The sequence below is a fragment of the Leptodactylus fuscus genome, chromosome 5 (assembly GCF_031893055.1).
Source record: "Leptodactylus fuscus isolate aLepFus1 chromosome 5, aLepFus1.hap2, whole genome shotgun sequence".
Taxonomy (NCBI): Eukaryota; Metazoa; Chordata; class Amphibia; order Anura; family Leptodactylidae; genus Leptodactylus; species Leptodactylus fuscus.
In genome coordinates, this window is record NC_134269.1 from 71,800,149 (window position 1) to 71,823,224 (window position 23,076).

General features: G+C 41.6%; 1 protein-coding gene across 2 annotated transcripts in view; it reads left to right on the forward strand.

Moving 5' to 3' along the window:
• HOMER2 (homer scaffold protein 2) overlaps window positions 1-23,076 on the forward strand; it is a 167,797-nt gene that overhangs the window by 135,747 nt on the left and 8,974 nt on the right. For both annotated transcript variants that reach the window (XM_075273413.1, XM_075273412.1), the window contains exons 6-8: window positions 1,907-2,063; window positions 10,389-10,499; window positions 20,759-20,839. In XM_075273413.1, the coding sequence (XP_075129514.1) occupies window positions 1,907-2,063; window positions 10,389-10,499; window positions 20,759-20,839 (349 nt within the window). The remainder of the gene's footprint in view (window positions 1-1,906; window positions 2,064-10,388; window positions 10,500-20,758; window positions 20,840-23,076) is intronic.

Below are 23,076 nucleotides of genomic sequence, written 5' to 3' on the forward strand. Positions count from 1 at the left end.
TGAACATGTAGTCTGAAAAGGTTTGGTATAACATATAATTTATTCATTCAGATCTCTGCTTATTCTGGCCATAGGAGTTCAGTGGGAGGTGTTAATTGGAAACTGACAGCTATCTCAGCCTGCACACTTGTACAGATAAGGCTGTCAATTATGGAAGCTCTCCGCCCACTGCACTCCTAAGCCCAGAAAAAGTCATTTGATAAATAACTTACAATTTGTAACGAATCTTTATATTATTCTACGTAATGCCTCCTACTCTATACCATGATGGCAGCAGATTTTCATAGTCTCGGGTTCCCTTTAAGTCTGCCATTTATGGATTCCTGTGCCTGCTGATGGATTTACAGGGTCAATGATGATGTTGATTGTGGCAACAAAAGTGAACTTTTCTGCTTAAAATAATATTGGAGATTTGCTATGCCAAAAGTATACTGATAGATAAATTGGCTTTCTGTAAAAACTACTGACCCTTGTGGTTGTTGGGGATGAGCGCCTGTATGGCAAACACTAACTCCCCTATTCCTCAATGCTCCCTGGGCGCTGAGTTCCTTGTGTGAGAGAGGGCATTATCAATGTATATCATTGCCATTATTTATTGTATAACTTTGACATTAAAGTAATACTAGTGTAAATTTTGTAACAGATTCATTCATCCTAACCGGTCATGTGCTCAATAATACATAGTTTTCTTGTCATCCTTGACCCGCTGTGGAAATATCAGGTGCACTAAGCAGGTTCACATTGTTGTACATCTGTATGAGCTCTGAATATATGGTTAAAACTATTTGGGAAGGTCCCACCCTATGGTGTGGTGTTTAGTTAGCTCCAATGAACCCAAGTTACTACTGAAATGACATTACATGATTCTTTCCCTTCATTGTATATTATACGTTTCTCTGTGTCTATATATAATACCTAGAAATGACAGAATTCAATATTTTCCATGAGTCAATTAACATTGTTATTAAACAGTACAAGCAGGTACAATGACTGTCTATTATATGTGCTGATGTTTGTGTGGGAAATGACTGTATCACATCATAAATTAGATGATTATTAGACACTGTGAACAGAACAGTAGAATTACTGCAGTGCTGATCAATACCGATGCTTGTTGAAGTTGTAACTGTGATCTTACAGATGCCAGAAAGTAGTTTCATTAGAAATGCGTTCAATAGTGTAGACGCTGCTTACAAAGCTGCTGTAATTTGCTCACTAGTCAGTGCAATAACATGCTGATCACCCTTTAGATGTGGTTAACATAACCTGCCTAGGTCAACCCAGCAGCCCCAAAATATGAACTGTAGAATGATGTGCAATGGTTAATACGATCTTTAAAGGGGTTGTCCCATCTCAAGGATCCTATCTATACTGGTAGCTTATGTAAATTAAAGACTTTTCCTAAATATGTTGCTTTAGAAATACTGCTTTGTTTCCCTGCTATGTGAACTTATTCTTCCCATTGTTTACACAAGGTTGCTATAACCACAGACCTGTGAGATAGGACAAGTGACGTCATTTACTCAGTGTCGACAGGACGATCCATTCAGCTAATTGCACTTTACTGATAAAGCTGAATCTGTTATCTCTCTATGTAAACACACAGATAACACTGAGTCTATTCTTTACAAGGAAGGGGGGAGTTAGGGAGAAATACAGGAAGTGAGAAGAAGAGACAACAGGCAGACTGCTGAAACACTGAGATGGGGAAAACTCTTTTAAACATTCACCCATACTAGTGTTTGAAGGAACTCAACGTATATCGCTTGGACATATTAAAACTAACACCAGTGGCATGTTAAGCTGAGGAGGTGATACCAGAGCTAAATTTCAGATCGTCATATAGACACAAGAAGGTATGTTTTTAGCATATTTACCGAAGTCTCTTTTTTTCTGTTTTTCTTAGCACCTCCAATGTAAAGAAGTGGGAAACAGAACTAGAAACTTTGAGAGAAAGCAACGCCCGGCTATCCTTGGCCCTGCAAGAGTCCATTGCAAGTGTAGAACATTGGAAGAAACAGTTTCTAGCATGTAAAGATGAGAATGACCAACTCAGGAACAAGGTAACGAGTAGCCTAAGGAAATGCTATTGTATTTGTGTTTATTGAAGGCATTTCCAAGATCATAAAAAGGTATGGCCAATGGGAGGAAATAACATAAAATAAAAAACAAAATCAATAATATTTAAATGGCTGAATCTGCTGCCACACTGGTGGTAGTCCAACTATTTGTCAGTCACCATTGCAGACCACTGGTTAGTATTGGTTCATTAGTTATTTTATACAGTTCCCCCTCTTTGACCACATTTTTATTATCTTTCATTTGCAGAAAATCATCTTGTGATATAAAATTTTCATATAGATTGCAATATAAGTTCATTACCAACCTAATAGAGAGTACCTGTGTTTTGCAAGAAGGTAAACATCTGAGCAGGTGTTGATATTCATTACATTGAAGGTTGTCCATTTACCAAAAAAGCATTGAATTAGCTTTCTCCTAAACAGGAGTTGATCATAAAACATTGAGTTAAGATCTTAAAGGGGTTATCCAGCTTCCAAAAATAATCTGCAAATACATTCACCGCAGTGCCAAATACTCACTTTCCCCATAGGCAGCCTTTTCTATGCCTTATTTTACTTGAGACTCCTTGTGTCACTGTTATTTACATGCTGTAAATCTGTGAACAAACTACATTTCCCATGATGCATCTTCCTGCTACCCTCCAATGAAATGACAGGTAATAAATCATTACCACATCTGAGATCACATGATGCTGTGAGGTTTGGTTTAGAAGGTCCCTGCCCTCTGTGAGCTGCAAACACAGAGAGTGAGAGCAAAGATGGGAATCATGGGAACTGTAGTTTTTAACAGATTCACTGCAAGTAACAGTGACACAAGGAGTCTAGAGTTAAATAAAAGGGTGCACAAGCTAACAGTGAGTGTATGTGGATGTATATCCACTGCAGTGCCAAATACTCAGTGTTCCCCTGTGCAGCCTTTCCTTGGCTTTATTTAACTTGAGACTCCTTGTGTAACTGGTATTTACATGCAGTGAATCTGTGAAAAACTACAGTTCCATGATTTAGAGATACATTTTGGAAGCTGGATAATTCCTAAAAAGAAGACCTTTCACTATCTCCACTATCTCCAACACTTTGCATCTCTAAATAGATGTGACTCCACTGATTCCAGCACAGTTGGAATCTTTCCTCTTGCTCCCACTTTTGCAAAGTTATAATTTTTGTGAGCTTCAGCACAATAATACTCCCTATTGTTAGGTGGGCAGTCCTGGGCTGCAACTGACAGATTGGTACCACCCAAATGACAGTAGAGGGCATTATTGTGTGGAAACTAGCAGAAATGATTGGCCAGGAGTGGCGGGAACGAGATAGAAAGCACCAACTGCCCCAGAATACTGAAATGGCAACTATTGAAGGATGCAAAGAATTGTGACCACATTTAACCCCCCCCCAAAAAAAACAAAAACAAAAAAAAAAACAACCTATATCTACCGAGGATGTACATCCCGGTGTCACTGTGCAAGTGGCAGAGGTACAGGGCATGCACACTGAAGCTAAGGTGTACCCCTCTGGCTTCAGTGAAGGACTGCATCATTTCGAGGAGGACTGCGGCAGGGCGAGTATAAAGCTTTTTGTTTTAATGCGGACGCTGATGTCTATGTAACATTTTGGACACTAAACCCCAGTCCATAAGGGCCTATGGGTGGTCTCCCTGATAGATTCCCTTTATTTTATCTCTTCTTATTATTCCTATTTAGATTACTGTTCCAATTTTGTCTCAAACATCAATGTTTTTCCGTTTATCTTTTATTCTTGGCTTGCCAAGTGTCCTTATTAAATGTTTATGATGTCCTAAAGTGTACCATGTGGGTCCTTACATTTTATTAATAGCCAGCATGTCTCCTAAACTTCCCTCCTGCTTGCTCCAATTTTCTGAAACATTTCCGTGTGTCTATGAAATAAATGGAAAGTGATTTTATAAATATTTCATACACCAGCTTGCCTCTGTATTCCTATTCCACTGTCCGCTGCTTTATAATCTAAATACATGTTACTAGTAGAGATGAGCGAACAGTGTTCTATCGAACACATGTTCGATCGGATATCAGGGTGTTCGCCATGTTCGAATCGAATCGAACACCACGTGGTAAAGTGCGCCAAAATTCGATTCCCCTCCCACCTTCCCTGGCGCCTTTTTTGCACCAATAACAGCGCAGGGGAGGTGGGACAGGAACTACGACACTGGGGGCATTGAAAAAAATTGGAAAAAGTCATTGGCTGCCGAAATCAGGTGACCTCCATTTTAGACGAATAGTGGATTTCAAATCCGGGTCATATGAGAATGTGAACTTTGTGACTATGAGACAGGGATAGCTGTACAGGCAGGGATAGCTAGGGATAACCTTTATTTAGGGGGGAATGTTATTAAAAATAACTTTTTGGGGCTCTATCGGGTGTGTAATTGTGATTTTTGTGAGATAAACTTTTTCCCATAGGGATGCATTGGCCAGCGCTGATTGGCCGAATTCCGTACTCTGGCCAATCAGTGCTGGCCAATGCATTCTATTAGCTTGATGAAGCAGAGTGTGCACAAGGGTTCAAGCGCACCCTCGGCTCTGATGTAGCAGAGCCGAGGCTGCACAAGGGTTCAAGCGCACCCTCGGCTCTGATGTAGGAGAGCCGAGGGTGCACTTGAACCCTTGTGCACCCTCAGCTCTGCTACATCAGAGCCGAGGGTGCGCTTGAACCCTTGTGCACACTCTGCTTCATCAAGCTAATAGAATGCATTGGCCAGCGCTGATTGGCCAATGTATTCTATTAGCCTGATGAAGTAGAGCTGAATGTGTGTGCTAAGCACACACATTCAGCTCTACTTCATCGGGCTAATAGAATGCATTGGCCAGCGCTGATTGGCCAGAGTACGGAACTCGACCAATCAGCGCTGGCTCTGCTGGAGGAGGCGGAGTCTAAGATCGCTCCACACCAGTCTCCATTCAGGTCCGACCTTAGACTCCGCCTCCTCCGGCAGAGCCAGCGCTGATTGGCCGAAGGCTGGCCAATGCATTCCTATGCGAATGCAGAGACTTAGCAGTGCTGAGTCAGTTTTGCTCAACTACACATCTGATGCACACTCGGCACTGCTACATCAGATGTAGCAATCTGATGTAGCAGAGCCGAGGGTGCACTAGAACCCCTGTGCAAACTCAGTTCACGCTAATAGAATGCATTGGCCAGCGCTGATTGGCCAATGCATTCTATTAGCCCGATGAAGTAGAGCTGAATGTGTGTGCTAAGCACACACATTCAGCACTGCTTCATCACGCCAATACAATGCATTAGCCAGTGCTGATTGGCCAGAGTACGGAATTCGGCCAATCAGCGCTGGCTCTGCTGGAGGAGGCGGAGTCTAAGATCGCTCCACACCAGTCTCCATTCAGGTCCGACCTTAGACTCCGCCTCCTCCAGCAGAGCCAGCGCTGATTGGCCGAATTCCGTACTCTGGCCAATCAGCACTGGCTAATGCATTGTATTGGCTTGATGAAGCAGTGCTGAATGTGTGTGCTTAGCACACACATTCAGCTCTACTTCATCGGGCTAATAGAATGCATTGGCCAGCGCTGATTGGCCGAATTCCGTACTCTGGCCAATCAGCACTGGCTAATGCATTGTATTGGCTTGATGAAGCAGTGCTGAATGTGTGTGCTTAGCACACACATTCAGCTCTACTTCATCGGGCTAATAGAATGCATTGGCCAGCGCTGATTGGCCGAATTCCGTACTCTGGCCAATCAGCACTGGCTAATGCATTGTATTGGCTTGATGAAGCAGTGCTGAATGTGTGTGCTTAGCACACACATTCAGCTCTACTTCATCGGGCTAATAGAATGCATTGGCCAATCAGCGCTGGCCAATGCATTCTATTAGCGTGAACTGAGTTTGCACAGGGGTTCTAGTGCACCCTCGGCTCTGCTACATCAGATTGCTACATCTGATGTAGCAGTGCCGAGTGTGCATCAGATGTGTAGTTGAGCAAAACTGACTCAGCACTGCTAAGTCTGCATTCGCATAGGAATGCATTGGCCAGCCTTCGGCCAATCAGCGCTGGCTCTGCCGGAGGAGGCGGAGTCTAAGGTCGGACCTGAATGGAGACTGGTGTGGAGCTATCTTAGACTCCGCCTCCTCCAGCAGAGCCAGCGCTGATTGGTCGAGTTCCGTACTCTGACCAATCAGCACTGGCCAATGCATTTCTATGGGGAAAAGTTAGCTTGCGAAAATCGCAAACTGACAGGGATTTCCATGAAATAAAGTGACTTTTATGCCCCCAGACATGCTTCCCCTGCTGTCCCAGTGTCATTCCAGGGTGTTGGTATCATTTCCTGGGGTGTCATAGTGGACTTGGTGACCCTCCAGACACGAATTTGGGTTTCCCCCTTAACGAGTTTATGTTCCCCATAGACTATAATGGGGTTCGAAACCCATTCGAACACTCGAACAGTGAGCGGCTGTTCGAATCGAATTTCGAACCTCGAACATTTTAGTGTTCGCTCATCTCTAGTTACTAGTGTTATTTTATAAACTGTATAAAATGATGGGGTACTTTTGTTTGTAAGCTTGCAGGAATGAACAGCCTTTAAGGGTATATTATGTAGCAGCTAGAAAGGGGCTACTTTAATGTATTAACTGGTATGTTATATACCGATTTTAATCTGAAGTGCAGTGATTTAAGATGCGCCAAGTTTATTAAAGGATCCTATCATTTTCTGACTAACATGTAGGAATAGCCTTAAAAAGGGTTATTATTCTCCTACCTTTAGATGTCTTCTCCATGACGCCGTTCACTAGAAATCTGGGTTTTCTTTGGTATGCAAATGAGTTCTCTCGCAGCACTGGGGGCGTCCCCAATGCTGCGAGAGAAATCTCCAGCGACGACCTCTATCTTCTTCTGGAAAGCTCTCTCCCTGTCTCTTCTTCTGTCCTGGGTTTCAATCTTCTAGGCATGTGCAGTCAGCTCTGCCATCGGGCCTCGGGCAGAGCCGACTGTGCACGCCCACAACCACAAGAAAATGGCCGCTTACACCAGCTTACTGTGTAAGCAGCCACAAGAAAATGGCCACTTACACAGCTTACTGTGTAAGTGGCCATTTTCTTGTGGCCATGGGCCTGTGCAGTTGGCTCTGCCCAACGCCCGATGGCAGAGCCGACTGCACATGCCTAGAAGATTGAAACCCAGGACGGAAGAAGACACAGGGAGAGGGTGTTCCAGAAGAAGATAGAGGCGTTGCTGGAGATTTCTCTTGCAGAATTGGGGACGCCCCCAGAGCTGTTTGAGCGCTGGGGACTGCCCACAATGCTGCAAGAGAACTCATTTTCATACTGAAGAAAACCCGGATTTCTACCAAATGGCAGCGCAGAGAAGACATTAAAGGTAGGAGAAGAATAGCCTTTCTTAAGGCTATTCCTACATGTTAGTCAGAACAAAAGGGTATCCCTTTAAGAGTTGTATGCCTCTTAAAAAAAAAAAAAAAAAATGCAGCTTCTTATGGAGGTCTATGTGCCTGAAAAGAAAATTTGTGCTATAATTCACACTGGTTTCTATCATAAATTATAGTACCTCTATTGACCCACGAAGGGCCATCCCTGCTACTTAACCCTGTCCTTTAAAAAGGTATAAAGTCACAAAGTTTGCACAAGTATGGCTCATGCAAAAATATGCAACTTTTGTTAAAGGGGTCTTCCCATCTCAAGGAACCAATCTATATTGTTAGCTTATGCAGATTGAAGATTTTTCTATATTGCTTTAGCAATGCTGCTTTGTTTGCCTGGTATGTGAACTTATTCCTCCCATTGTTTTACACAGCATTTCCATAACCATGGACCTGTGAGATAGGACAAGTGATGTCACTTACCCACTGCTCTGTCGGCAAGACAATCAATTCAGCTAATTGCAGTTTGCTGATATCTCTATGTAAACACACAGATAACACTGAGTCCTTCTCTACAAGCATGTCCATATTATCTGATCTGCAGAAGTACTGTGATACTTCGTAGTGTCCTGTTCCGCAAGCTGGGAGAGAGGGGGAGAAATACAGGAAGTGAGAAGGCAAAATTCTCAAACACTGAGATGGGAAAACCCCTTTAAGGGTGCATTCACACTGAGTAAACGCTAGCTTATTCTGAACGTAAAACACGTTCAGAATAAGCGGCGTCTAAAGCAGCTCCATTCATTTCTATGGGAGTCGACATACGAGCGCTCCCCATAGAAATGAATGGGTTGCTTCTTTCACTCCGAGCAGTCCCATTGAAGTGAATGGGGAGTGCTGGCATATACGGCTAGCTCTGCTCATGCCGGAGCGTACACGCCGGCACTCCCCATTCACTTCAATGGGACTGCTTGGAGTGAAAGAAGCATCCCATTCATTACTATGGGGAGCGCTCGTATGCCGGCTCCCATAGAGATGAATGGAGCTGCTTTAGACGCCGCTTATTCTGAACGTGTTTTACGTTCAGAATAAGCTAGCGTTTACTCAGTGTGAATGCACCCTAACACTATAAATTTAAGTGCTAAACTGAAGTGACATTAGTTCCTACTTGTATAAAAAAAAAAATTGCAAGGTAATAGTGAAACTCTTCTTCTGCTCAGAAATTTGTTCAAGTCCTATCCATTGCCTTGGCTTTTGAGACCATTCATTCATGTGACATCATGTGGTGGTGTCTTCCAGTAGCTGTAAACTGTGTCATTAGACATTACATCCATGACTGCACATGGAAGAAACCTCAACGACCAGAGAATAGACAGGAGTAATGGAGATCAGAGGGAGAGGCAGATTGGAAATGGAATAAGTACATTGTAAATTAAAATGTATTATTCTTCTCAATTCGGGAATCAGTTGGTTAAGTAAGAAGATACGTGACCATGTTTTGTCAGTAGTTTCTCCACGAGGCTAAAACTACACAAGTTGGGTCCATCATTGCGGGATGTCTACAGCAGAAACCCTGCAGTTGACCTGCCCGTGGCAAAAAAAACAAACAAAAAAACTGCTGAAATCTGCTGGTTTTCGCCTTTGCTTTCAGACAAGATTCCAAGAGCAGCTGGTCTGGCTTTCAACCATGGCCAAAACTGCAGCAAGGATTGACAGACACTCTGTTCAAACCTGCAACGCAAAACACTTTGTACTACCGGCTTTTTGCTATAGTATATGAATAACATTTGATTAAATCCCATCCACGGCAGTGCTATTGTACATTACAGTAGATTATAGCCACCAGCAATTTTTTTTCCATAATCTGAATTTGAGGTGATGGACACAGTGTATATTACAGTGCAGAGAACAATGTTATTGCCATGCACCCACATGATCGCTGAGCTCCCCCATCGATCTCGATAAAGGGAGTCTAGTTTCTTAGTGGATGAGTGGAGTGAGGATCGCATATCTCTGATGTCTCCATTCATCAGTATGGGACTGCCAAAGATAGCCAAGTAATCACAGTCAACGATCTCTAACAATTCCATCAAATTTAATACAGTGCAATGGACATGTGCAATCGGCACTTCATTCGTGCAAACCGGAAAAGGATCCTTTTGGAGTAGTAGGGTTTCCTGCAGTCAGACCCCACTGATCTGGGTTAGGGGATAAATGTCTATAGCGCAACAATCCTTTAATGTTCATGAGGTGGATGTTCTGAGAATAAATAAAAAGAACAGCAGGGGTTACCATAATAATTACATAATGGTCACACATGTCCAGTAACTTAGGGGCAATACGGTGGCTCAGTGGTTAGCACTGCAGCCTTGCAGTGCTGGAGTCCTGGGTTCAAATCCGGCCAGGAAAAACATCTGCTAGGAGTTTGTATGTTCTCCCCATGTTTGTGTGGATTCCTCCCATTCTACAAAGACATACTGATAGGGAAAAAAGGACATTGTGATCCCTATATGGAGCTCACAATCTACATTAAAAAAAAAAACATGTACAGTAACATTCCCACCAACATTTTCTTGTACGTTGGCAGCAGATTGATTTCTGTTTTTTTGCAGGTCAACCTATAAGAAGGATTTTTCTTAGCATAATAAGTATGTTACTGCAATATTTAGATATGTGAGCGTTTTTTGAATGATTACAATTGAAGAATTATTTTTTTTATGAATGAAAAGAGAAGAACATGGCCATGGAATAACCCTCTAAGGGTTCCAGGAAGCAAAAAAATGGCAAGCTGTTCATAAAAAAAAAAAAAAGCTTGACAATGTTGTGTACAGAGCGTTTGAGTATGTAACAGTATAGACAGCTTGTGTCAGATCTCTTGCCAGTGTGCGCTGAACATTTGTGTTTTATTCTTATGAACAAATCTACCCACTGGGTTTTTGTTTTCAAGATTGGAGAGCTGGAAGCACAATGTGATGAGATAGACAAGGAACGAGAGAGGAATGAAGAGCTCAGTAAAAGACTGCAAGAGCTGGAAGCTGAAATTCAGGACAAGGAAGCTGTAAGTGGAATTATAATAGTCATATATGTTTGACCATGATAATGGAAGGCAATGGGTGTCTTCCACAAACATAGTTACTACACTGGATTGCGCAATAGGCTACTTTTCGTCAGAATAGTACACATACGTTTTTCCCAGGACCCCCACAAAACCCAAACCATCACCATCTCTGCAATTTCACACACTTTGGACCATAGCAAGCCACAAAATTCATATTACCCTCTACAGTCTAGCCCCTAACCCCGCACAATGACCTTTACATATACTTTACCACTTTCACCCTCACCTTAACGATACTCCGGAGCAGCCATGTTTGCCATGTTTGCCGCCGTGTTTGCAGCCATGTTTGCCAAGCCCCACCGCTCTGAAGATCCGCGACACTGCCCACCCAGCCACTCCACTGTGTTGCCAGGAGCATACGCATCTTAGCCACCTACAGAACATGTTTCCAGCACGCCACCATTTTGCGCCTCCACCGTAGGCCGCAGTTCCGGAACTACTCTCTCCAGCCCGCCACACTCCCCGCCGACACTCTCACCTCACTGCTGTTTTTTCTTCACGATTCATCCACCTTCCCTAGGTCTCCACGCCAATGACACTGGTAAGTTCTGATAGCATGTTTGCATTGGGACTACTTCTGGCCTGTATACTCCGATGTACCGTTTCAGCACACCACGAACACATAACGGTCGATAATAATGTCACCAATCTGCCCTACTGCCTATCTTAGAATTACCCGACGTCCCTTCACATAAACTAGAACCCAAGATTGGCGTCCCTGTTCTACTCATGCATAATCTCGATGCACCCCGATTGTGTAATGGCACGTCTTCATTGTGGTCCAATCTTGGACTCCGCATCGTCACAGACGAGCCTCCGGCAGAACCAGCATTGATCGGTCGAATGCTGTACACTGTATAGCATTCGGCCAATCAACGCTGGTCAATGCATTTCTATGAGAAAAAAGTCAGCTCCCGCATAACCGCAAGCTGCCAGCTCTCCCGACTAGCAAAGAGGAGCCTGCTGCAGAAGGGATGCTGTAATACTATCCTGCGGGTCTATCATTCTCCCTGCACCGTGTCCTACTCCTTCCACTTTGCTTTTAGGGCCGGTTCACATTAGCAATTGCCTCCCATCCAGAAGGAGTCCACAGGAGGACCCCCCCCCCCGAATGGAATATCAGTGCAACTGCAAGCGCGGTGCAGTTAAAGCGCACGGACCCCATAGACTATAATGGGGTCCGTGTGCTTGCCGCGCACTGCCCGCACGAATCATTCAGGTTTCCCCTGAAAGGAGCTTTTTTTCCCATAGACTATAATGGGATTCGATATTCGATCGAATAGTGAGGCTCTACTCAAAACGAATATCGAATCTGGACTATATCACTATTCGATCATCTCTAGAAACTACCATACACTATAGATGGTGCATCCCATTGCAATACATGACATTATATATGTTCATTTCCATATATTGCCCCATCTGTCATTATATTGTAAACTGTGCTCTAGAATACATGAATTATTAATGTTTTATACTTACTGGAGATTCCATAAAATGACATTGTCGATGACTGTACTCCCCAAAGTCCCTAATGGCGTAAGAAAATGCCTAGAATAGCATGAAAATAATTGTGTGTCAGAGAAGAGTGTCATTGGGGTGACTGACAAGGCACAATTTCCCAGGCATAATTGGTCCACAACAGTCTTGTATATTTCCTTTAGTTACTGCAGATGAAGCACTTGTCTTACTACCCATCTGACACATTTATCTCAGAGGATCATGTGCGTGGTCCAGTCCTGATATAAGTTTAAGATGCTTTAGCATGCGCGGTCTTAGAAATGAGTCACAGGGTCAATTAAAGAGGATCTGTCACCAGGTGTAAAAAAGTCCAATGACCTACATCATCTGATGGGTGCTGTCACCCTGAGCGTTTTGGGGTTTCCAAATCCACTCAGCCCCTCCAAAGATATAAGCCCTGTTAGTGTTTATGCAGATTTGCGTATAGTAGCCAAGTGGAATTTTGTCCATCTTTTAGTCCGGTATGGACTGGGATGAAGGGAAATGCAGCAGTACCACTGATTTAATGTGTTTTTGTGAGGCTGCATACTGCAAGGAGGGGATGGATTGCTGATTTATTTATTCATTTTATTTTCTTTCTCGTAAATTAGTTTTTATTGCAAATAATATGGATAAAACGAGCAATCAAAATGTGTATTATGAGAAAACAAACTGATACTGAGGTCAGCAGGAGGTAGATTGCAGATTGTCTTAAGGTACCTGGCGCAGCTCTGACACCACAAGAGGTTGTCTATTCAGCATTCATGGAAAGAATGTGCATTTATAGAATCTAGCAGAGGGATGGTAGAAAATGCAGAATATTCAGGTTATACTCCTTTACCTTATCGGTTATATTTAATGTTTTTGACAGGCCAGAGCAATTTAAGGGTTATTTCAGAATGGTCCTAAGTTGGTTAACAATGTATGATATTCCTATTTGACAGGTGAATGACTTCTCTTGTATTTCAGCCATTAGTGTATGTTCTAAGGTGATTTGATGTTACATTTCAAATGCTTTCCAGTTTAAAGTGATTTAGGATTAATAAGAATATTTTTGATGATCTTTGTTATAAAGTAAAACATTTATTCCTGTAAACTCAGAGTAGGGGAGTATAACCTACCCAAAATGGGACATTTTAAAATATAGCCTTTATTGGTTCAATTAAAATACCCAAAGGAACAAACAAACAAAAATTTCCCCATTAAAAAAGAAAGGAAAGGAGAATAGACAGAGTAGCCTGTCTCTGAAATTGTGATGTCAATTGGACAGCATTCACAACTAGCAGCTACTAGAGAACCACAGTGAGCAATCTGATTTACTTGTGTGGAATCTCACAACACTCCTAAGACTGCACTTGTGTCCATATCATTAACACTTGGCTGTTCACTGGTATCTGTGTACTGCTAGGCTAATCCTTGCTTTCTGATAGCCAATTCCTCCTTCTTAACCACTATTGTATTAACCCTTTTCTCATTCTATTAGTGCACTGTTGATAACTTGTTTGTATAGCTGAGTAGGGAGAAGTTTACTGACTCACACCTATCAGGGAATCATTGAACTAACAATAGGGCAAGCTTATCTCTTAGCTCATCCATTCTACCACCTCAATCTGTCACCTGACCATTTTCAATGTCCCTTTACTATCGGACACATCATCAGAGGTGTAATTTCTATTATTTCTTTCTGACACTGGAGTATGCTTTGTATATTCAGTATAGCCCCCAGCCCCCGTCAGCATTGATAACAGCCACACAAGTGAACTAGGAGCCCAGTCTTTTAAAGCCCAGGGACCGGCCTTCATCCAAGCTCTAACTAATCAGGGAGCTTGAAGGTCCAGCTTGATCTCTGCCTCACCTGAGGCTTAATCCCATGAGCATGTGCCGGGGCCAATAGAGAGAGGCCATACGGCCAAACCTCTCCAAGTCCCGCCCACACTGGCGAGTAACAACAAACAAACCAGCATGGCTATCGATTACAGGTAAGAATATTCCAGCAATGCCTAAGAACGGCGTTCTATCTCCTCAGGAGCCTTCCATAAGCAAGGGAGAGTGTCTCAGCATATATCACAAATCACTCCGTGATCTCCTATCTCAGTGTTCACCTATTCATGTTATTTCAGAGTAATATTATTACCATTTGTTCACAACCTCCCTATCATACTGTATTCCAGGACAACCATAATGATGCATTGCCATCCCTCTCGATACGTTATATTGCTCTTATCCCTCAGTTACAGGAATGGTCAACTTAATGCATCAAGATCACTCCATTTAACTTGACAGACCCTATTTATTGTGCAGTGCCCATTAACTCCTAGATAAAACACGCGTACGAGATGTTCTCATTTAACCCCTTAGGTTTCACCGTATCTAATGTGAAAATCCATCTCGCTTCTTTTTGTAGGAGTTTATTGTCAAGGTCACCTCCCCTAGAGGAGGGGAATACCCTCTCAATGCCTTGAAAGGTTAGATGGGACACATCCCCCCCATGGTTTTCAATAATATGTCTCACAACTGTAGTGTCATCACCCCTGCTCACCCCTGTAACGTGCTCTCTATAAGAGCGATATAACGTATCGAGAGGGATGGCAATGCATCATTATGGTTGTCCTGGAATACAGCATCGCAATTTCAGAGACACGCTACTCTGTCTATTCTCCTTTCCTTTCTTTTTTAATGCGGAAATTTTTGTTTGTTTGTTCCTTTGGGTATTTTAATTGAACCAATAAAGGCTATATTTTAAAATGTCCCATTTTGGGTAGGTTATACTCCCCTACTCCGAGTTTACATGATAAAATTTTTTGGGTACGCTACAAGAATATTGATAATCTAAAATAAAACATTTATTCCTCATGATCTAGGCAGTGAATGTCTTTTGTCATGAAGACAACCCTTGTCCGCTTGCTCTGTTAGGGAATATGAGCATCATAAAATGCGTGGGATCTATAAGCCACTATTAAGAGCAAAATCAATTCTGGAAGTGTCCTCATGTGACATGAACGGTCAACCATTTTTAATGACAGTCTGTTACCAGAACCCAGCATATCAACCCTGCCCTGTAGATAGGTTAAGGTCACCTGAATCAAATATTGCTTTCCCCTTGTGAATCGGTGCTGCCATTTAACGTCATCACATCGCGACTACAGCTCCCGGAGTTGGATCACGCGGGGGCACAGTGGTGAGGCGGGGGCTGTTCGCTCCTAGTTCACCATTGTATTTAACTCATCTGCGTCCTCTCCAGATGCAGATGAGTTGAATCCGAGACACACCGACCAAGACCGTGGGACATGACCTGGAATCCAGGACTGTTCCGCAGAATCAGGAACGGTTGCGAGGTATGTTTATGTATTCATTTTCACATGCCCTGGTCTTAGAATTTTGTTTTCAAGAATCCACGAAAACCCCTTTTTTTCACATCTCGTGTCCAGTGCGTGTATACTGAAATGATGCATAGTTATCCATGGAGCCAAGAAGGCGTGATTTACATCTCTTCATGCTCTATGCTAGAATTCCAGATAAGGATGTTTGGGGAATTTGTCATGTGTTCTGTATTAAACAGGTGCCCACATAGTATATGTGCAAAGCCCTATACACAGGCAAACCTAATGTTTCTTAGTGCAGTCATTTAATAGGTGTGCTTGGATTGCCTTTGTCTTTCATTTCCATTGTTTATTGGGAGACAGTGCTCGCTTCTTACATTGATCTTGTTGACCTTACAGAAGCTGTAAAGGTTTAGTATGCACCCACACATAACGTGTAGCTTGTAGTGTTGAGTGGGAAAACAAGTGAAAAATTACAGCTTGCTGTGGAATTCTGATTTATTTATTTTTTAGTAACCTACTGGTGATAGAAATATAATTTCATAACTATAAAGGAAAACTATAAACCTATTTGTATTTTACACACCCTGCAAATGCTGGCTATGCTATGCAGTGCTGACAATGTAGATACCGGTAATAGTCTGTAGGTGCAGAACAGCAGCTTGGACTTTTCCAGAAATCTGATGGCAAACAATTTAATACACAATGAAAGCAACCCCCATGCCCAAGAACTCCCCCAGAACCCCACGAATGCAGGAACCACGCATCTAAGCCCCAGTATGTGTCAGTGGCCCAGCACACATATCTGATCGGAGAGGACAGGAAGTTTAGGAAGCATAACACCTATATGTTCAGTACCAGTATACAATGAACTGCAGTCCTCCAGATCCACAGTAACAACATGTGAAATTCTACAACACTGCCCACCAAAATATGCTGGATGAGAGATACTAATTCTTAAATGTGTTTTCCAACCCATAAAAATAATTTTCATGGTGCTTAATAGTCAAGTATATTTAATATTTTATTTTATTTATTTTTTTAACAACTTGGCACCATTCCAAAACAGTCAGTCACTGGGTCCCTTATACCTTCCTGTAGTTATTGTCTATAACCCTGTGAGAACGACAAAACGTAAGAATCATTTAAAAATAAAATAGCTTTCCATGGAAATAAACTGCAATAAAAATTAACTAAAAAGGATATTAAAAAAGCAACATTTTTGTTTAAACACAAAAAAATATGGAATTAAATTTTTTCTGTAGGTATGAATTACGTTAAAAGACATGGTCATGCTGTTTCCAAAAATGAAAGTAATGTAGATCAGGAAAACTAGCCTTGCAGAGGGTCCTCCAGTGGGCTCAAGGTCTATATTTAAAGTACAGAGGATTACCTGGATTAGATTCTCCTTTCAGAGCAGGACAAGTAATTTGCTAGTTTCGTGCCTCTGGCTGTACACTTAAAGGGTGCATTCACACAGAGAAAAATGGTGCTGAATTTGGTGTGGAATCCGCGTCAGATTCAGTGCTGGAAAAAAAAAAAAGCCTCCCATTGACTGCAATGGGTTCCTTAAACCCATTGAAAAAGAAAAAAGAGAGGGACAGCACCACGCTGTATATAGTGTAGTAAGTAAGTAAAGTGAGAATAAAATCCAGTTTAATGGTTATTCTCACCTGGCTGGGTTGTGAAGGATCACAACCACCATATAGGTTTTGGAACCGTTTACTAGGGGGTTCCTCCCTGGGGGTAGTGTGAGCTGCAACATCCAATCACCAAGGTGTGAGGATATGAAGTCAAGGACCATCAACAAGGACTGAGCTTTACCCGTAGAATTTTTGGAGAACTGTATTTTTATTGAGATTCACACACGACGTGTTTCGGGTCACACGACCCTTTTTCAAGTGTATAGATTTCTCTATACACTTGAAAAAAGGTCGTGTGACCCGAAACGCGTCGTGTGTGAATCTCAATAAAAATACAGTTCTCCAAAAATTCTACGCGTAAAGCGCAGTCCTTGTTGATGGTCCTTGACTTTAAACCCATTGAAGTCAATGGGAGGCTTTTTTTTCAGTGCTCAATCTGAGGCGGATTCCACACCAAATGCACCCTAGTGATGTGTGTTACTAGGATGAAGCAACACATTTAGAAAGGTCAGGCTCACCTGAATGTAACATTTTCCCCCCATGAATATTCGTTCCTCATTTCCTAGGATATTAATTTATTTTGCAATATGCAAATGACCAGTCTGGAGCACTGAAGTTGGTTCTATTGCTCCAAACTGCTATGTCACAGATTATCACAACAGAGCATGTGTAAGAAAAAAAAAAAAAAACTCTCCCATATTGAGTTGGCCCCAGTCTATTGCTGCCTATGGTCATGAGGCAATAAATTATATCACTAAATGTTGTTAACATAGTAGAGACCCCCATAATCATGTATAGAAAAATGGAATTTAAAAAATCTGCAATCGGAAAATAAGAACAGATTAGAAGAAAGTGATACATTTCACGGTTTGGTTTTAAGAAATTAAAAGGATTGCATTGTAAGTTTAAGTATGTGAGAAAGTTCTGTATCTTATTCTAACTATACAGCATTGATGTATATTCCTAAAACTGGTAAATCTTCTTAGTGGTTTTACATCTTGTTTGGGGCTTGACTTTCCTAGGCTTCTGTCTCCCAACCATAAGTGATCTACATCGATGAAACTGGGACCCTTATGGTGCTATATTTTGCCACCCAGGACAGAAGGGCCTGGTGTCTTTTTACCTATACGTTCCCTTTTCATGACCCTTGAGCCAATTTGCCACCTTTATCCATTTCCTCTGGAGAACAAAGTTCTGCACAGCAGCAAAAGTGCCACTTGCATACATCTATAGAAGGTCATTTGGTATATATATATTCTCTTACATGTGTTTCACTTTGAAGAGTATCATTATATTGCTTACTTTCCCAAGTAAATGGAGAATCCGCACACCTTGCAAATAAGCCGTTGCTTTTAATTGGCCTTACAGGAAGTGCAGAGCCCCCTTGGCAGCGATCCAGTGGTGACTCTCTAGGCTGCACGCAGAGTCTTATAATGATGAGCAAAGCAGTGCCCTGTTCAGTATAGTGATTTTTAAGTAATAGCTATTTCCAGGGTTTGATATATTGCCGTAATTCCTCATTTCTCTTATTAAACACATCTTACAGGTTTTATGCGCATAAAGCTCATCGGTGTCTAATGAAATATCTTTAACAGCTAAGATCCACACCTGTACAGTACATGCCTAATGGTGTATTATCACAATTCATATGTATCACCTATCCACAAGATTGGGGATAAATGTCTAATTGCTGGAACCCCTAGTGATTGCAAGAATGGGATCCTCAGCCCCGCTCCTCCTCCCCCCTTCACAGCACAATGAGCTGATGTATTAATAGAATGCCGGTCAGTTATACACACTGTCATTCTAGTCAAAGTCTATGGGACTAATAGACGGCCTTACATATATATTATATGATATAACCCTAAAAAAGGCATAATTACCGTGTTTTTTCATCCAATCCCCCAATTTTTTTTAAATTAAAGTTATACAATATGTTATATATTCCCCAAAATGGTGCCATCTAAAATACCAAGCATTTATACTGCTATGTTGACTAAGCAATTAAAAGCATCACACATCTTGTTACTATTCACACCAATATTAATCAAGAGCGCCTTATATGTCTGTAGGCAAACGGGTTTGTATGATAAAATCTAAGAGATTCAAAGAATGACTATGATCACACCAGAATATAATAAAAGGTGTTTTCTCAGCTGCAGATACAGATGTCACAAATAATGAGTAATTGTTAATATGATGAAATAGAGAGCGCAATTGTATATTATGCACTAAGGTACTCCCATCCAAAGCTTACTGGGCACCTCCATCATTCATGGCCCATGCTGAAGCTAAGAAGATGTAGCACACCATATAGTTTTATATTCTTTTGGGGGGGAAGGTGAGGGGACTTCCAGAATTGTGTGTATTTGATAATTTATGGGAGACAAGGAAATGTATAGCAATTGGTCAGTAACAGATGTTATGCCTGTTGGCCATATTAGGATCGCTATGAATACCTATAAAATGATCTGTAACAGAAATTATCCATAGATGTACAGTAAGGGATACAGACTGATCAGTAAGACATTAATTCTGTCTTATCACATCAACAAGATAGTCCGATTTTGTGGAAAGACATGTCCTATTACAGTGTCTTGCAAAGAAAGTGACATTTTTCAATTTTCGATCTTTGTTTTTGACTCTCTGCCTTCTAAAAGTCCTTCACATCCATTCCATATAAGGGCTGTACTGGGAAGCTGGGGGAAAAAATCAGAATGGGGGTGGAATTGGAGAATAATTGCATTTGCGCAACTTTCTTATGGGCTTTGTTTTATGGCATTCATTGTGCAGTTAAAAGGACGTCACCTGTAATCTATGGATTGGTACGATTTCAACGATACCACATTCATATAGTTGTGGAGGGTTTTATTGTGGGTTTTTTAACGTTTTAACACTTATAAAAAAAAATCCAAATCTTTGCAAAAAAAAAATTCTTGGAATCTCCATATTCTGACATCTGATTCATATTCTTTTTATTTATACCAATTTTGGACAGTGTGTATTGCTTTGGTCACTTTTATTCAAAATTTTTATTGCGTGTGTGTGACCACCTGAAAAACCTGCAGCAGCCCTATGGCTATATGATTTTATAGGTGTTACCGGTTTTACCTACAACATTGTGTGGCTGTTGGTATTGAGGTTTGTCTATTGCGTGGGCAGCTTTACCCTTTAAATGCTGAGAGTGGGAATCTTCCCATGGGGAGTGGGAGTGCATATCGATATACATCTTCTCTATACCGTGGGAGACCAATGATTTCCGCAGGAGCATGTGGTGGCAGTAATGTCACCTGCTGCTTGTGGCGTCTGTAGCTCCGCAGCATCTTACTCGTGCCCTTGTTTGTTGTAAAGGAATGCAATAATTACAGTTGTCAGAGTTTCCACGTATTCTCTATTACATGTTTGGGGATTACTATGCATTGCCTTCTATGCTCTAATGTAATGAATGACTTCCAATCTTTTAGTCTTTTTCTGTTACGCATGCCTATAATTTATGAAATCTATGGATTATTTTATTGTAATGGCATACCCTTAGCAATGATGATGATCATTTAGTAGGATACCCTCTGCAGTTCTACATATACCCAAGCAAGAAGCAAAACTGGAAAAGTGTAATAGTTTTCTAATAGTCTGTGACCGATTGACTCATTATTTTTGTGTCTAATTATAAAATTACATTGCAATCTAATCAAAGCCATCTTACCCAGAACTAAAGTCTTCACTTGTGATATTTCAGGAACTTGAAGACCTCAGGAAACAAAGTGAAGTGATCCCACAGCTGATGATGGAATGTGAAGCTGTGACTGAAAAGCTTCAGGTATGAGACATGGCATGACTTCATGGGTTCCCTATATACCCACAGTTTACCACCGTGTCAGAAGTCAGTCAGAGTGATTGTGTCCAAGAGTGTGCTGACTGTAGATGCATAGATGTGGCTATGGCGACTTTTATGATCATGTTGTCTACATTAGGTTAGCTCTGTGTTTGAGCACTTTAAGACCGATTGCAGACAAGCGTGTGCTACCGGCCCTGAATTACAGGCGCAATGGACACTCTGATATCACCTGTGTGCCGCACATGCACTGGCCCTGCTTGCACGGCCCCTTTCATTAAATGAACAGGCCGCAAGATAGGACAGGAATAGGAACTGTTCTATATTTTGTGGTCCAGCCACAGTCATCTACAAGGGGTCTAAAGGCGGGTTAACATCTGCGCCCATCTCCGCTTTGTGGGTTTCCGTCTTCTGCCTGAGAAACTGGACAGGAGACGGTAACCCGGCAGTCAGTGTCTGCCCATGAACATCTACTGGTCTCCGCGGCGAAACTGTTTGTTTTTTTTCTTAACCGGACACAGTCCTGCAGGTCCGACTTTGTGTCCAGTTAAAAAAGAATGGTTTCGCCACGGACAGGCAGAAGACACTCACGGGCAGACACTTTGAAAACTGACTGCCAGTTTTCCTCTCCTGTCCAGTTTCTAGGGTAGAAGACAGAAACCTGCAAAGTGGAGACCGGGTGCAGGTGTGAACCCGCCCTAAGGCTGATTTATTATGTGCTTCATGTGCCAGTATTATGAAGAGGCTGTGGCCTTGGACAAAAAAACTGACTACAAACGGTTACAGAGCGGATATCCGAATCTGTCTTTTTAGGCACATTAGTCAATGGATGTCCATAAAAAAAAAAAAACCTGTGTGTCTGTGTCCGTTTTTGAACAAATCATTTTTGTTTTTTCCCTTCTTTATTCTGAGCATGCACAGAGGGAACTAAATGGCTGGAAAACAGACACAAACAGATTATTATCCGTTATTAATCCATTTGTCTGCCTTCCATAGACCTCATTATTAATAAAAGAAAACAAAAAACAATAAAAAAAAAAATAGATTGATTTCTATCCGTCTGGTATCCTTATGTTTTGAATGAAGAAAAAGTCCTGCAAGTCTGACTTTTTTCTCCGCCCATAAGAGCAGATGCCAGACGGAAATGCTCCAGACGCTCACATATGAATGGTTCCTACAACTCATTGAAATCAATAGGTTTTAAAACAAACTGTTCAAAATCAGTTTTTGAGACTGTTTGAAAATCTGATTTTGCACAGAGAACCAAATGCTGATGTGAACCCAGCCCTAGGGAGCGTGATGCAAAATGTAGAAGAGTTGTGTATTTTCTGCAAAAAACAGCATGTGCACCAAGAATTGCTGCTTTTTAATACTGTGAATACCAGCAGATTGGTGTACAAGGAATATTAAACCAGCCCCTTTGTTCAACTGGTCAAGTATATGCTAAAAAGACATTATTCACGTAAGTCTGGTCAATACAACCCTGGGTGAACAAATGTGTTTCTGGTTAATGTGGGCTTCATAGGACTTTAGGTTGGATGTTTTGGTATGCTGCATAGCACGGACATTGGTCCGTAGCCACATGTGTTTAATACCAATATTCCCTTTTAAAGTGAACCTGTCATGTTGCAATTGAGCAGTCTACATAGAGTATATACTTACATATATATATTGTGTGTGTGTGTGTGTGTGTATATATATATATATATGTATAATATACATACGTAGCTTGTAATAGAGCAAAAGGAGTTAGAGATTGATACCATTTTTTGGGAAAGAATCGGTATAGCTTGGTATTAATTTACCTATGTCCGTGTGCATACAGAGATAGCGGGCAGTAACTCAATAGGACCAGCCACTGGCCCTCTGCAAGGATTGAAACAAATGACAAGTTATACTTGTTTTTTTCCCGAAAAAACTGTCTTTTCTCCTGTTCTATAACATGCTGCCGGTAGATTGGACTGCATTTGCAATACAACAGGTCTCCTTTATGTGTGTACTGTAGAAATAACCGTTAACCCCACACCCGGCAGACAAGGTTTAGCTACTATTGTTCCTACTGACCTCTCTAGTATGTTCTCATGTGTAGGTCATCAGTATGAAAAATCACATTAATATGTAGGCTAAGGAAATGTAACACAAAGTGAAAGATATGTCTGAAGCATTTTCTAAGGTATATGATGAATGAAGTGCCTATTCACAATGTGCATTGAGCCTCACTT